This window comes from Musa acuminata, chromosome BXJ2-6 (genome assembly GCF_036884655.1).
Source record: "Musa acuminata AAA Group cultivar baxijiao chromosome BXJ2-6, Cavendish_Baxijiao_AAA, whole genome shotgun sequence".
NCBI lineage: Eukaryota > Viridiplantae > Streptophyta > Magnoliopsida > Zingiberales > Musaceae > Musa > Musa acuminata.
The window spans coordinates 14,045,976-14,062,776 of record NC_088343.1 but is presented as its reverse complement, the minus strand read 5'-3'; the positions used below and the strand labels follow the sequence as shown (position 1 = coordinate 14,062,776).

The 16,801-nt window shown below is 38.6% G+C and overlaps 2 protein-coding genes across 11 annotated transcripts in view; both read right to left on the bottom strand.

Annotated features, from left to right (window-relative positions):
* Positions 1–227: 227 nt before the first annotated feature.
* LOC135615025 (GRAS family protein RAM1-like) lies at positions 228–2,551 on the bottom strand. The gene is made up of 2 exons (XM_065112991.1): positions 2,338–2,551; positions 228–2,253 (listed from the first exon to the last, which is right to left on the bottom strand). The coding sequence occupies exon 2, from the start codon at positions 1,773–1,775 to the stop codon at positions 435–437; it is 1,341 nt and encodes a 446-aa protein (XP_064969063.1). The 5' UTR covers positions 1,776–2,253; positions 2,338–2,551; the 3' UTR covers positions 228–434.
* Positions 2,552–3,253: 702 nt separating this feature from the next.
* Positions 3,254–16,801, bottom strand: part of LOC135615021 (DExH-box ATP-dependent RNA helicase DExH7, chloroplastic-like) — a 37,223-nt gene continuing 23,675 nt past the window's right edge. For 2 of the 10 annotated variants that reach the window (XM_065112985.1, XM_065112987.1), the window contains exons 24-34: positions 16,658–16,741; positions 15,000–15,098; positions 14,766–14,906; positions 14,502–14,572; positions 14,122–14,191; positions 12,513–12,605; positions 11,587–11,802; positions 10,216–10,308; positions 8,773–8,895; positions 8,058–8,145; positions 3,254–3,731 (exon numbers count right to left, since the gene is read on the bottom strand). In XM_065112985.1, coding sequence (XP_064969057.1) covers positions 8,065–8,145; positions 8,773–8,895; positions 10,216–10,308; positions 11,587–11,802; positions 12,513–12,605; positions 14,122–14,191; positions 14,502–14,572; positions 14,766–14,906; positions 15,000–15,098; positions 16,658–16,741 — 1,071 coding nt within the window. In that variant the 3' untranslated portion in view covers positions 3,254–3,731; positions 8,058–8,064. Of the gene's footprint in view, positions 3,732–6,167; positions 6,341–8,053; positions 8,146–8,772; positions 8,896–10,215; positions 10,309–11,586; positions 11,803–12,512; positions 12,609–14,110; positions 14,573–14,765; positions 14,907–14,999; positions 15,099–16,657; positions 16,742–16,801 lie in introns of those variants that run through there. The other 8 variants (XR_010487811.1, XM_065112986.1, XM_065112988.1 and 5 more) reach the window with 8 other exon arrangements.

Genomic DNA, 16,801 nt, shown 5'->3' with positions numbered 1-16,801 from the left:
TATTATATGTTTCAATTTTATCGATCAGAAGGATTCATTCCATTACATTATAATGATTAATCTTTTTTTGCCTAATTGGTAAAGATCAAAGCTTCTGAAACAAGTGATCCTAATATATATATATATATATATATATATATATATATATATATATATATATATATATATATATATATATATATATATATATATATATATATATATATATATATAATTGACGCATAATATGGAATAGAATATCTTTTTAAGACTTCAATTTTATTAGTATGGGTGTATTGATATGAGAAAGAAAAGGTGGATGTGAATGTATCGAGATTCATAGGAAAAGAAAACAACCAAAGAATGCAGTGACATTTGCATACAAAAGTACGGCTGCCATCAAGAACACCAACTCTCGCGTGGCCGAAGGAGCTTTGGCTGCCGCGCCGACTTCGTCACGTCGAGCATCGCCATGCAGAGACGGTGATTAGATTCCGGTCTTGCCAGCACAAAGATATTGTCCTCCCGTCGTCTCCCTCCGCGATCCCAAACCCGCTGTTGCTGACATGCTCGATGCTCGAGAAATGGCTCCTAATCTTCAGCAGAAGCTTCGCCTGGCTCACCGACCTCGAACTCAGCTTCATTCCTCGATACCCAACGCTCCCCATCCTCCCCTTCCACGTAGGATCCCCCACCTTCTCCTGGTGCGAGCTCTTCCCCATGGCGGCCTTGATCTCTCTCCCCAGATGGTTCTTCTCGATGCTCAGCCTCTCCGTGCTCTCCGCGGGGAGGCAGTCGTGCAGCGAGTGGAACATGGCCGCGAAGTAGTTCAGAGAGTCCACCATCCTCGCCAAGAAGCTTGCAGGGCCTCGGCTGTCTTCCTTCTCCACCAAGACCACCACGGCTCGTGGATTCAGCGAGCGGATGGACATCAAGGTCGCAAGCATCTCCGACGAGCTCTTCAGGGTCTGCAGGTAGAAGACCAAGTTCACGGCGAGAGTGGCGTCCTTGTCGATCTTGAGATCATTAGCGGTCGAGCCTCTCAGAAGCCCTTGGAACACGAACTCCAGATTGCTGCAGCCCTTGCAGAAACCGACGAGCCTCGTCTCGGTTTCCTCCAGCTCCTCCGTGCTCCCGCCGAACCCTGTCAAGCGCAGGGAGATCGGGCTGCTCGTCGTGGCCTTATCGCAGAGGGATTGGATCAGGGAGGGCCACTGGAAGCCGTAGGACACGTCGAAGTCTATCACGTGGAGTCTTCCGCCGTTGTGCTGCTGCTCCGCCTCGAAGGCCTCCATTATGGTCTGGTTGGCGGTGAAATGAGCGAACTGGAAGTAAGGGGAAGCCCGGTAGAGGTCGGTGAAGGCCGCGAATTCCTCTTCGGCAGTCGGAGGCGCCATGACGGACTGGTAGAGCGGGGAGGCTTCCGGCAGGTTCCGGGCGGCCAGGCCGTCGGCGAAGTAGGCCATGACTCGCTGCATCGGGTCGCCGTGCAGGGAAGCGTGCCGGTACAGCTCGACCAGGGCGTCCATCGCGGCGCTGGCGCGACCGGCGTCGACGGCGGCGGCGGCAGCGAGAAGCAGGTGGACCAAGCGCTGGTCCCTCTTGTCCTCCGGGCTGCTTCTCCTGGCGTCTACTCTCAGCATGTCTTCTCTGGCCTGGAGCAAACCCAACAGCTTCCTCTCCTCCGCGTCTTTCGCCTTCCTCTTCCCGACGGCGGCATTAGAGCGCCGAGTGCTGCCGACGCCGAGGCCCAAGCTGAGGAGCTCCTCTCCGATGCCTTGGCCTTCCTCTTCCATCGTATCTCGAGGGAAAAAGGCGAAGCTTTAGGAGAAGTTGGGAGGGAGTTTCATGGGGAACCTGTTGCGTGTGATCGAATGAGAAAGGGAGAAGAAGGGAGTGGGGGTGTGCGTCTCGTTTGACGGCAGAGGAGAGGAGGAGGAGGAGGAGGAAGAGGTATCTTCTTCTTCTCATGTCATTATCCTTTTTGGTTTTCGTGGAGTCGGAGTTATCGTGTCTCGGATTCCCAGGTCGAGACGGTGGGCTGCTTCATTCCCTGCTGTTGGCAGCCATCTTTTCTTTTTCTCCACGGTGGGTCGGAGGAATTGCGGGTGGAAAGAATGGAACGGTTCAAAAGATGCCATGCGACAGTCGACAAAGGGGAGAGAGGTGGCGAAGCAGCGCGGAATCATCACTTTGGTTTGACACGGCTTGTCGTCTTGTCCCGTTTCCTGGAAGCAGATCCCCTCTCGGTCTCGGCTGCCGACCTTTTCCAACCTGACAACAAAAAAGGAGGTTTGGTCAGCTGCAAATGGGAGAGGATCTTAACTATTTTTTTGACTCTTATAATTCTATCTATACCTATCAAATTAAGACGATAAATGTTGGTAGACTTGATCAAGGGATGTCACTTTGCTGGGACAGCTCTTCCAGTCATGGAGTGGGAAGCAGAAATGAGATCGATGATGATGATGATGATGATGTGTGCCAGGCATGAGACCAACATGGCCCTGATGCTTCCCTGTATCATGTGTTGCATCTGGGAGACATGTGTCCTTGATCATGAAATTTTCGATGCGGGGCTACTACAACTGCAAGAATGAAGGTTATATATACCATTGATAATTGAAGGCTGTAGCAATAGATTCACAACCACGATAAAGCAATGGACCAAAGTAGAATGAGGAAATTGAGACCACTAGCTGCTGATCTGACTATCGAATTACACATGTATACTAATTAACCTTTCTTATATTCTAATTTGTAAAGCATATGTGTCCTGTCTCCTCTCAACAATTTCTTTTAATCTATTGTAACCATCTCATGCACTTCATACATTTGATGTTAATTCTACTAACTCAACAACCTATACTTTCTCTATGCTTCATGCTTGAACCTCATCCCAAATGTACATATCAATTAAAATAATATCAACATACATTGTGCACAAAGGAATTCTACCATGAATATACTTGGCAAATCCATTCATCAACAGACTAAAAGGGAAAATGCCTAAAAATTTGATTCTGCCTGCTTATAGAAAATTTGCTAGACACTCCATGTCCTAACATTGCATTCGATTTCATATCATAACATGGATCTTGAATGATTAAACATCTTTTTCTTTTATTAAATCTGCCATATTATATTTTCTAAAGAAAACATGATTCTGAATCCATAAAACCCCAGGGACCAGTAACTACAAGATACAGTATGGTTTTACTGCAACCCTCTTTTATCTGACATTGGAGGGTGAAAAGATAGCACAAAAGGCATGTGAATGCTGAACCAGAAAATTCAACTGAAAATCTATATTGTGAATAGTAGTTCAAGCATTTGTTGTGGTTAGTAATCCACAAATTGTGCTAACCAACAATTTATAGCAGTTTTCAGAACTTGAGAAAGACGCACAGCAAGGTTCAACTTAATAGGAGAAAATGTATCGAATAGCACAGGTTCTACATGTGTAATAAGAGAGCCTGTTCTATGGCAAATGTTGAACTAGGCCACATGTTGAAGTTGTTCACCATATAATCCGGATGTCTTCCATAATAAGCTTGCCAAGAAAGCCAAGGGAGCTAGCTTCTTTAGATTGTTAGCTGTGTAATATGTTTGATCCTGAACTCTAGCCGTTGAAATGAGTAGCCTGAGTCAAGTTCCTTGAGTCTTGCCCAGGTTTCATTGTTCCACCACTTGTTTATCATCCGATGCCAGTATTGGCATGCCCACTTTTACCAGGAATGTCCCTCAGAAACCTGCATAGGTTGCTTAGTGTTCAATAAAGTTATGAAAACCATATTACAATGTAGGATGTACTACAGCTAATCAACATGAACTCTCCCAATCTCCCTTACAAGGAGATTATATTGAGCTTCAAGCAAAAAAGCAATGAAAGTAGTATTAAGCCTCAAAAGTATTTCATCGGAATGAGTAGTTCTTAAGGACATTCAAATAACCAGACGTGGCAAAAGAACAAGTCGAAATTTGGTCACAGAAAATGTGGACAATGGTGATTAAATCCTAGATTGCCAAAGATGACAAGTCGAGCAAAATTCTTTTCTTCTTCTAGCATGGACCGAGTCCATGGCTAAAGTTCCAGACCAAGATACTACTATTATTACAATAAAGGCATCAACTACAGCGAGTCAGAGACCAAATTCATTGTGAGGGTAAGGTCTATATTTCCTGTGCATCTTGAACCATCAAAAAAGAAACAAGCTTCCTGACAACCTATACCTGTCCCACAATTGTACATGTTGCTATTCATGAATGCAAAATTGAAAATATTGGCTATTGACTGACAAAATGCAAACTAATTTCCCTTGCAACTGCATGAAACCAGGAAGTTACACCATTCCAAAACGACTTTAAATGTCTAGATTCTAGAATATTATTAAATATTGAATCATTAACATGAAACACAACACCACAGGTATGACCCAGGTCTATTGGACCATACCAAGCATGAACACATTAAACACCAAAGAAGCTGCTGAATAATGCAGTCTTTGTGATGAAATTCTCAAAATTTAACTCCAATATCCTTTACATTGCATATTTTTGCCACTTCCCAATATATACAACTTCTTAAAGCAAAAGAAAGTCAACTCTACAAGTACAGAAAAAAAAACCAGTACATCTAACAAGCATTTTTAGTAATTAGGATTACTGCAAGCCACCGAACAAACATACCCAATAGTGCCAAATGAACAAAATATACAACAGGGCTTAAGACCAGGGAACCCTATAGATAAGGATCATATTCATATAAAGTTGAAAAAGATCTCTGAAGTACATATGCTGGCTGCTAGGCTGTTAAAATTACCACGGTTTCCTTCTCAGAAGATTTTGGAGAGATTGGTGATCTACTTTCATATCTTGGATTATTCTATAATACCATTCAGTTGGAAGCTATGGAAGCAATAAACTTGTGTTCTTCAGAAGAACCAACTCTGAATCTAAGGATCTTATCAAGAGTACTTGATAATTTCTTATTAATGGAAACATAGCTCCACCATGGTAGGTGAAAGATATCATTTTATCTGTTGTTGAGAGCAACGAATTCAATTTCATTTATTGGGCCTATACTGGTCCAGGCTTGGAACAACATAGATTTGTTAAATAACAGCATATACAAATAATATATAGCCAAAAAAATTGGCCACCAAAAAAAACCTAATTTAGGATTCTTTCTCATCTTTTCTTAGCATATACAATCAACATTGATAACGATAAAAGTGATTTAAATCTAAAAAACAATAAATTAAATCAAAACATATATCTAGGCCAGATCTTCAAGGATCGAGGCCTAGATATGAGTGGATCCAGCCTACATTCAAACTGATCAAGCTGAAATGTACAAAAATCAAGGCTTGACGTCTAAAGGGAAGAGATCTAGGCTAAAGTTGGAAGAGAGACTGAACCCTAACATCGTCACATGAAATTATATTAGAGATTATGTTTAAATTTTTCTTAATTTGAAAAGAAATCGAACCAGGTTTTGGACTTGGATCTTAATCTTGAGTATATAGCCCTCTATAGATATTCTTGTTTGTTCTTTTGGTAGAAGGTTCAGAGAGATTCGGGGGAGATTTAAAGGGACTGAGAACGAGTGAGAGAGGGCATGTGAGACGGAAAGTAAGGAAGAGAAAAGAAGTGAGGAGTAAAGATCCTTTTGCATCACACTTGAGAAAATCAATCTTTTCCCCTATTTAGAATGGCATCCTCATATATAAATGGGTCTTTAAATCGAGCTCAAACTTTATGGTAACAGAAGCTGAATAAACTCTGGAAGGATACCTAGCTTGGATAGTGGAACTGACCTTCCTTCAGACCTTTATGAATTCCAATTATGCTCGACAGACTATTGGTTCTACCCATTCAGAACATTGCTTCCTGATAAAAACTATTATTCTGTTTTCTTCACTTTTGGACTCTCCTGGCTCCACCCAAGATCTACCTTTTGTATCGATTCATGGAATATGAAATTTGTCCTTCATCTGATAGACTCCTTTTCCAGAGATGAACAACTACAGAAATCTCTAAAACTTGATGGTCCTTTTTGCAGTTTCTCTAAATTGATTGGGAGATATACTTGCATCCCAAGATCAAGTCTTTAATGTGGTTGACCTTCAAAACCAAAGTTCACCACAAAGAGGTTATCTAAAAGAAAAGATGGATCGATGGTGCACCTTGCTCCATGTGCCATCATTGTTGATTCTGTTGACCACAATTTTCTCCAGTGTCCTTGTGCTGGCAAGTATTGGATTTATATTGATGGTGCACCTTGTGCTGGCAAGTATTGGATTTCTCCATCTACTGAGCTCGGTGTTGCAGATTATATCCAATGGTGAAAGTTCTTATGCTGACAAAAAAAAGGCGTGCTTGGATGGTCTTTTTGATAAAAGTTGGTGAATTTAAAGAAGATAAAACTTGAAGATTTTTCAAGGGCATTGAGGGTCTACACTTGGTTATCAGAATATGTACCAAAATTAGACTTCTATCCAAATGGAAAAATTGAGAACCCAACCTTGTCAAATGTCCAGTTGATCAGTTATGCAATTGCATCAGGCAATCAAATAATTGAGACTATCTTTTTTACTGAAAGAACCAGAGTGATTTATTATGCAAGGCAAAAGACGAAGAAAGCCTATGTTTTAAGTTTTGAATACTCCAAAATTGAGGGCCTTGTCGCCAATTAAGAAATTTGCCACCAACAATGAGATCAATGTTCTCAGGATTCCACCATAGTTGTGTCCCAATTGTTTCATTCCCAACCAATCACACTTTGAAGACATCAGTCTTCTGGCATCAGGGCACAACCAGGTTTATGCCTTCACCACCACACTTGGCAGAGCTTTCCATTGTGTGCCATGCAATAGTATAGCCATTCAAAAAACAACAAGGTGCTAGGAGATCAAGAATAACTTGAAGCAACTCCACTCCCTCTTATTTGGCATTAATAATGCCTTCAAGTGGGACATCTTTGCCATCACTCCAATATTATCCCTCTATCTCCTTTGGTTTTTTGTTAGTGTTTTAAAACCTCAGTTTATGACACCTTCCAGTCATGGACATTTCTTCTAGTTTGGCTCATACTTGCCGAAATTTACCAGTTCGAGCCCGAAATGAGATATGCAGTGCCCCGATTTCGGGCAGTCCGGTCCAGTCAATTAAAAAAATTGTTTAAAGGGAAGTGAGACGTCACGATTAAGGCTTGTCATTTTTCCCTCTCCACAGGCAGAATGTTAGGCCGTCTGCCTCTCAGCCACCCAACGTACACCGCTGACATGGTTTCAGGCACTCTTCCTTGTCTTCACTTCCTCATCCTCTTCTTCCATCTCCCTCCTCCTCCTACTCTTCTTCTTTCACTTCTTCCACTTTTCCTTCTTCTACTTCCTCAGCCTCTTCTTCCATCTCCCTCCTCCTCCTACTCTTCTTCTTTCACTTCTTCCTCTTTTCCTTCTTCTACTTCCTCTTCCTTCTTCTCTTCCTTCTTCCAACCCTCCTCTCCCTCTCTGAACAGTTTCGGTATGGTCCAACTTACTGACACACGATATGCCAACAATGGACCGGACCCATATCGGTCCAGCCATGGACCGGCATAAATCCACGCCTGGTGCCCTCACTCTCAACAAATTAGCATGCCATTCAAGCCTTCCTTCTTGGTTGTTTAATTTTATGCTTCAATTTGAAGTCTTTCATTTTAAGAATGTAGATGGGTTCAATAAAATGGCATGTATGACAAGCTTTCCAACAACAAATATATATTCTTTGGGGAAAGAATCCTACACTACATTTCAACTTATGGTGGGTTAACTGAGGTCAAGACCAATGAATAAAAGCTGTCACAACCTGATGCAGTCATCAACTTGTTCCAAATATCAAAGACATATAACAGAATGCAATATAATTTGGTTTCTGACTTCCTAAAGCATTAATTATGGCAGGAATATGGATGCTCAAATAAAAGTCTATGACATAATTGCCCTTGCAAAATTTTACTCTTAGAAAAATTGATATGCAAATTCATTCATACACCATGATTGGCAGTGCATATAAAAGGGACTCAACATACATGCCTCATTTTTAAGACGTTTGGTCTTTATCTTCCTCCAGCAACAACTGAACAATTGATTTCACCACTTCATTTTTTGAGAATGTAGCTGTCTGGAAATAAGTTTTATCAACTGTGTTAGGCCATAAATGTGAAATTCAAGAAAACAATAGAAAACAATTACCAATCAAAAAATTGTACAATCATGAAATTTGATAACAAGTAGTCAATAGCATAAGCAAAGAGTAGGCATTATAATTTCAGTCAATATGAGAACTGTTCTCGATTCATAGATCAGAACAGAAATGCTTTATGTTTGCTATCTTAAGTGACAAATTGAGAGAGGATTATTTGAGCAATGTGTGTATTAAATTATGGTTCATTCAGTATATATAGCAAAAGAATGGTGGAAACCAAGCAAGAATAACCAGTATCTTATGGTGCAAGATTAATATATCTTGAATGAGAAAAAATGGAAAATCATGGAATATAACAGTAATATTTCCAGGTAATTGGTAAATTCTGTTTTTCAATGATTAACAAGATTAACTTATTTTAGTAATATGCACATTGCAAAGTTTCTACTAAACCAAACAAGCATGAACATCACAATATAGAAAAAAAATGTTCGACAAAGACCTAAGAAGGATAAAAAAAAATTGCTTCTGATGGTGCATTTTGTGACTTCAGCAGGGAATAAATAAGATGTCACAACTAAGAAGTTGGAAAGTCTCATATACCTCTGGTTTTCTGATAAGTTCCTTCAAAACAGCATGAAGTGTTAAGCGTAGTTCCTTAAACAGAACAGCCGTCTGTGCAGGAGCAGTCAATTTTAACCAGCCATCTATAGTGATCAACCCTGCCTGCAGTAGCAAAGCAAATGCATCATACTTATTGTTGCATAAAGAGATTAACCAGCATTGAAATGAAACAAGGAAAAAAGTTAAGAGATTAGTGGATCTCTTGGGATCCAAAATTGAGCAGTGACCTTATTACCCGGTTCAAGCCCTGTAATGATAAAAAAAACCATAGTGGACGAAAGCCCTAATATTCCACCAGACCAGGTGGTTCAGCTTAGTCTACATGTTGCTTTAGGGTGGACTGGTAAATACCAGGTGGTACACAGTGGTACATACGAATCTGCCTAAATTTCTAAACCATGGTCCACCATATATAAGACAGAGAGGTAAAGATAACAAAGAGGATAGAGAACTTTTGAGAAAATATGAATGCTTTACAGAGAACGAAAATGCCATTAGATTCAAAATTTCCCAAATCCCATGTGTTATTAGATAAAGTTTTTTATTTGCATTTGAATTGCTCCAAACAACACGTGCATTATGATCAGTGAAACATTGGGTCATAGGACCAACCACCATCTTCAAAACTGCAAAGTTTTGCATTTTTTGTATAACATATAAATAATAGGTATTTATTAAAATGATATAATATAATATTTTTGTTATTTTGATAATATTATTTTTTATTTTAAAGTATTTTCTCAGTGGATCCCATTCATGTCAATCTAATTTAATTGATCCTTCTGATCCCAAGATTAGTGTAAGCCCAAGAAAATATGATTTTCATCATAACCAATTTCTAACTAGATGCTGATCTTGCAAACATTGATTCCTAATTAAAGCAAGCCCAAAAAAAAGACTCCTAACCCAACCCTAGTCGATACAGGAAATTAGGGGATTGACCCAAGCTTCCTCATGCACTTCTTTTATATTCTAGAAGGTGTTTTGCAACTCTAGTGTACTTGCTGACTAAGAGTCTTGGTATGATTACACTTAGGTTAGATAAGTTGTTTAGCTATTAGGATTCATATCTTGAGATCTACAAGGCCATTTTAGTGGTGGAATGACATGCAGACAAGTGAGATTGTAACTTCAAGAAGTGTAGTAGATTGATATTCTGTTTATTTGCAATTAAGCTTACATTATGATCTCTTCTTCCCTCTTATTCTCTTGGAGGCATTATGTTTCTTCAAATAAGAGTTGCACCCTGATAGGAGATCTGTCCTATCAACATTACTGTTGGATGCATTGATGAAGATCATCAACGATACAGGACACTTGTGTGTCAAAAGCTAGTCTGGTGAGAGAAACAACAACAACTAATGTAAACTACACAAGCAGCAATGAACATGCACAAAGTTAACTGCAATATGTGAAGTTTACCTGATGCTGGATAGACATGGAGCCCCCAAATAAAAAAAGAGAGTATGGAGAGATGATGCTACTGTCACGTAGAAAAACCTTGCTGGTCTCAACCTATAAAAGAATAGCAAAATTAGTGCTGAAACTATCACTATTTCCAATTCACTGCATCTCCTATATAAAAACTAGTCTGTAAAATATATACTGAGTATCTCTATTGTCTCCAACTGATATAACTTATATAAAATCCCATTTGTTAACAATTAAAACACACAAGATCAGACCCAACTTTTAATCTTAATGGCAACATCACAATGACAAAGAACATAAGGCATACAGATAGTATACTACTAAGAGATTTCCTGCAAAACATTAATTGTGATCCAAGATGTATCTTTATCTTAGTTTCTTTCAAGCTAAAACTTCAACAGGTGGTGTGAGTTATTCTCATGTTACCATCAACAAACAATCAAATTATGTAATAACATAAAAAACTGATCACACTATGTTTAGGAATGGATCATCTAGATAGTGTCCTTAACTCCTTATATCTAGATTATTAAATCTCCAACCAAAAATATTTAAAAGCATCTAATAAAGACCTACCCACCCAAAACCTTCCTAAAATGGATAGATTGGAGATAAACAGTTATCAGTAAAGGCTGATTTGCTTCGCCAAAGGATCATGAAACTCAACACTCTTCATGTCAGGATAGGCATGCAACAAGGAATTCATCACAGATATAGATCTACATGTTTTTAACATGTAAGTTAAAAATTGAATCATAGAATCTCTTCTGTCAGCTTAGAGGTATACATATTGAAAATTGAATCATAGAATTTGTTCGATCGGCCTAGGAGTATACACATTTTTAACAGCCACAAAGTAGTGCATGCAATCAACCTCTACAACCTTGGCCTTGAAGAAAGGACGACCTTGGAACTTGGGGTACTTCTTAGCTATGCAAGAAATTAGACAAAAAAATGCTAATATACCATGCAGCATGACCAAAGTAATTACTATAAGTTTGTAAAAGACCAAGCTACCAAATTTCGGGCATATTGGATGAGGCAGCAATCTCAGGACAAATTTAAGAGAAGACTGTTAAATTGATTAAATTGAATACATAGTGCTCTCATTATTTAATCAGGTAAGGCATAATGGCCTTGCTTTGAGATCTGGAAAACCAATAAGCTCTAGAAAGTTCTGAATTATCATTAATACTGCATGATGGATCATTTTATTAGTGTTGAACACACTCAAGAAACAATTAACTAACAAAAATCTTTGATCAAGAAATCCCATCATCATGTGGGGGCACCGAAACCAACATTAACATGATGACTAACATAGAAAAAGAGAAACTTCATAAGAAACATATTCAAGTGCACCTTTTCAAGGAAGACAAGAAATGGATATCTAAAATGTTTCACGTTGTGGTTCACAGAAGAAGGATGTATGTGAACTTCTCTCTTTCCATCATATAATACTGTTTGATCCTTCAGAGGAAGGCCACTGGCTAGTAATGTAGTCCCCGCTAAAGCTGAATTAACAATACCTTCTGTGGTTGCAGCAACATTTGGATATAGACCTGCACATATTATTGACTGCAACAGAACCATGAGATATCTTTCTCTTCCAGATAAGTAAAAATCAATAGTCCAATAAAAAACTAATAGGAATTAATTTGCCTTAATAAAAAAAGGGGAAAAATTAGGCACTATGATAAAGACCTGCACATATTATTACTGGAACAGAACCATGCGATATTATCTTCCACAGAAGTGAAAATTAACAAATTAATAAAAATATAATAGCAATGAATTTGCATAAAAAAAAGAAACAGGAGAGAAAATGATTTGGCAATATGATTTTCATATTCTGATAAGTTCTGGTTTTAAAACTTCAGAATCTAAAAGTATCATATTTTCTTAACTACATTATTACAAACAAGTCCAAGTTACCAGCAGAAAAGATCTATAAGATGACAGTGTAATATACCAAGGATTATTGCAGAATCAATAAACTTGTGGAACTGAGGACTTCCGATGCTATAACATAACAATACTTGCATCTTAAAAACATAGTAGTGAGAAAGATGAATATATAGCCTATCTAGAAGAAGAACTTCGGACATCAAGGTCTGCATCGTATACACCACTGGATAACATAACAAACTGTTTACACAACTGAAAAGGACAAAACATACTGAGAACTTCAAACACCAGTTGACAAATAAACTGCATAAAATTGGCAAAAGAACAAAAATTCTGTAATAACCATGTTCACATGTACCAGGGAACGAAAAGATATTCACCTTAATTATTGATGGATGATTTGCATTCAGGTTGAATGGTTGAGACATGTCAGAAAACCAACTGTCAAGTTTGTCTTTCCTTCTTTCATAACTCTACTGAAACAAGAGGCCCCTTAGCAAATTCAAAAAGAAAATCTAAAGAATTTGATGCAATATTAAATGTCATATAAATGTAGTAAACCAATGATCTGAGTCAAAGTCATGTAACATGATTAAACAGTAGTAAGCCCCAGACACGTTGATGGATTATTTGCATGAAGCTCAGTCAAGAAATATTAAGGTTAAGATCAGCATGACCAGTTTGGCCTATGTGCACAGTTCGAAATCCACATAATAAAAAAAATAGAAACAAGAGAGAGGTACAAGATGTGATGATGGACGAACATATACCCTTCTTATCTATCTGATTAATGGTTTTCATGAGTACATTAACAAAAAGATAAAGCCACAAACAAAATGAAACTTTTAGTCAATCATAAAAGGTGCTAACAGAAATCAGAAAAGCTGAAGCACTGTTGCTTAATGCATAATTATAAAGCCCACACCCCTGCTATGTTAACTTAGTAAAGATGCAAAACACAATGGTCAATCAAGAAATATTTTTCTATGTTAGAAAATCTGAAGTATATGTAAATGACATAGTTTGCCTATTTCTAAACCAAAAGTCAACCTTTTCAGTTGCACTTCACCAAAATGATTGTGGTCCATGCTAGCTGGGGTTCACTGGCTTGATAGGTTATTGGTGTTCGGCACTATGCAAAATGTCTTGCTTACTCTATATGCTACTCGAGATGATATACAACCAGCATATTCATGGAGGCCCTTGTCATAGCACATGCCAACCTCAGACAATAAGGAACCATGGTTTGAATTGGCATAAAAAAAAAATCCACATCTACAAGTGAAGTTGAACATTTAGGCAAGTTCAATATCCTAATCACTTCAGCTTTTATATATTATGAGAAATACTTTTAATCATGTAACTTCAGAAAGAACAACCCTCAATGAATTTTAGATAGGTAGCATTTGTTTACTCTCGAATGAATCATATGCATAGTGATGTTATATTTCTGTTTCCATGATGAGAAAAGCATTTAGAAGTCGTGATGGACTGAAGACGAGCAAAAGAAATGGTGGGCTGGCCAAGTGCTCTACCTAATTATCAATCTGAATTTCATATGCATGCATACACACAAAAATGATGCATATGAGATCAATTGATCAGTCACTGAGACTCATTTCTCCTCTCCAATAACCCCTTCTTGCTTAGCAAGAAAGGCTCGTTTTCTGCCAAATTTTCCTGTCTCACTAATTGGTTCTCCAATTTAATTTCACTAAGAGCCCTACTGGTGTGTAAAACAAAGATTCACAGAGTCACCGCTTATGACCAGACATCTTCTATTTTAAAATATCAACCTTAAGATTAAAAAAAGAGTGTCAAATTCCCATGTTGTTGTCCAAAAGAGACTACGCTATTTTGATCTTCATATCATGTAAAAGAAAGCAAACAGTAATATTGACAAAACATGACCTTTCCCGATGAAAAAAGATGTCGTTTGATAGAATAATAAGCTTTAGCATAGTCCGAAATATGTTACCAGAATATTACCAGGAGATGCTTTGGCAGATCAACAAGTCCAATGTCTGCTAACAGACCTCCAAATTGTACACGCATGTCCCTGCCAAGTCAATTCTGATAGTATAACATATATAACATAATCCAGTTCACTCATGCTACTTGAATAAATAAGAAAAGTATGCCTAACTGAATAGCTATTATTATATGATATTCTCCTATATGAAGACATAAACCAAGACAATTATCATAAAGATGAGAAGAGTCGAGATGTAGCCAGAAGATGTGAAGAACCATAAAACAGAACTTCTGTCTCCGTCACCATAGAAGGCCAAAAGTAGAGTAAGTCAAACAACAGTGCAGAAAGAGTCCGGAGCATTGTCAATGTAATAAATTCCTCAACAAGTTCTAACCTTATCGTGTACATTACTGAACTGTTCAAGAAAAAAGAACGACAAAATTGTTGAGCAGATCTTGTGCCATCCTGCAATGATGTGAACCTTTAGCAAGTATTGTAAACAACTTGTCATTGAAATATAACATATGTCATTCAACACCAATATCACGGTCGAGGCAAACCAAAAAAATCATGATTGCTAATAGCAATATGATTAAAGAGAATTCAGCATAGGAAAATGGAATTAATTGGAACATAAAAGAAAAAAAAAACTAAAAACCTGATGCAAAATTCTGGCCCACTTGTTATAGGCAACAACCATCAAGAGGTGATCTGATTGTTTATAACTTTCCTCGTAAGCAGATTCATTATTCAGGCTATTACCTAATAATGCTGATTTTGCTCTCTCTACATTTTGTTTCTGCATCATAAAGTATTAAACTTCAAGATAAGTTATAAATATGAATCCAGAAATTAAAAACAACATATTACCATATATAGTTTAGCAATATACCTCATCTTTCGGATACACAAATGGAAACTTATAACTTAAAAATGCTGCAAGTGAAAGAATTGGTGATAAACAACCAAATATTGCACCATATAACATCATCTGCAAAAAGAAAGAATACCAACACTAATGTTATGCATATTACAAATTATTCTTAACTATTGCATAGCATATGCTGATGTCTGGACAACATCAAGGTGGAAAAATTAAACATTTGCAACTAAAAACTGGAGATTAACAATTGTAATATGCAAGTTTTTTAATTTCATACCATATCGGTGTACCGAGCTTTGTTTGGTACAGTATGGTACAGCATATCGAGCGATACGCTAGGGTGTATTGAGCGGTACACCCTTCTTTTAAGAAGAAACCATCTCGCATGTGGGCAAGGATGGTTTCTTCTTAAAAGAAGAAGAAACCAATCGACGGAGTAGGCAACGATGGTTTCTTCTTCTTTTAAGAAGAAACCATCACACCCTTTTCATCTCGAAAGACCGAAAGGGGGTGATGGTGGAGCGGGCGAGGATGTGATGGGTCGCCTCCGTCCCCAGCTCGAACTCACCCTTGGCAAGACACTCCACAATGCTCCCGTGACAGTCGGATCCGGTGGGGATCCAGCCCAAGGCAAGCTCATCTCCCGCTCCCGCTCCCCCGCCACTGCCACCCTCAGCGATTGTAAGGAAGAAGACCAAGATGACGGCAAGAGCGAGAAGGGGAAGTAGCAGTCCAACCTGGGCCAGGATCCCTTCACCGTTGACTGTGACCTCCTCGACCACAGCGGCCATGATCCCTCTGCCCCCTACCGCGTTTTGCCCGACATAGCGAGGACCCGCCCCCTATAGCGTTCTGCTCGACGGAGCGCTTCTTCGTGTCCCGCCACGTCTAGCTCTCTTCTTTGTTATGCCTTCTCCGTCCAATGAGTGCCACAGCCTTGTCTTCCTCGCCGTCATGCTCCTTGTGTTGTCCGCCAACTGATACTATCGGATAACAGGTGATCCGCGTGCCAGTCAGCTAGCAGACTGGTATGTAACGCCCGTATCGGGCGGTACGATTTGAGATTCGAATCCCTAGTAATATGAATGTTCTTTTGGAGCAACGAATTTAGTAGAATTCTTAGGGTTTTCATATCAGAAGGGTAAATTGTCAAATACCACTTTAGAAAACACAAAGATCAACCATAACAAGCTGATGTTTTATAGTATAGTATTATGGTTTGTTTCAACATAGGTAGACAACTAGACTTATGAAAATCTTTTAAGAGCAAAATGAGCAAAAGTTAATTTTATTCATAAAAGAAAGAAATTTTAACTACAGCATGCAAGTTTCTCATAGACATGATAGACAGATACTCTAGTTATGTTGAAATGAACAAAGAAAAAAATGAAAAAATATCAAAGACAAAAAACTCTACAGACCTAAAGGAGTTGGAAGAACATTGCCACACTTATAGATAAAACTTGAACAGCATAATGTTCAAACAAGCTGCACAGTGTCGTTATTATGCATGTATGTAAGAACATCATATCAAAATAGAAAGAGCTTGACTGAAAAAAATTGGAGCATCCCAATCCAATAACAGATTAAGGGACGATAAATGCCTGTTGACCAGCATATGGCCAGCATGAGACACAAATCCATGTTCAACATGCGTGTAAACACACCTTTCCGATCAACACATCCACGGGTAACTTTGCCAAATGATATCCAAGAGGTGACAATTCCTCATTTCCATCTAAGGCTCCAACCTAAACCAGTCCAGGAAGAAATAAGTTATCAACTCTCCACATTTTGGGACAGTATGAATG

What these genes read in the sequence shown, in the direction of transcription:
- LOC135615025 (XM_065112991.1), bottom strand. Translation starts at nt 1,775, where the DNA reads ATGGAAGAGGAAGGCCAAGGCATCGGAGAGGAGCTCCTCAGCTTGGGC.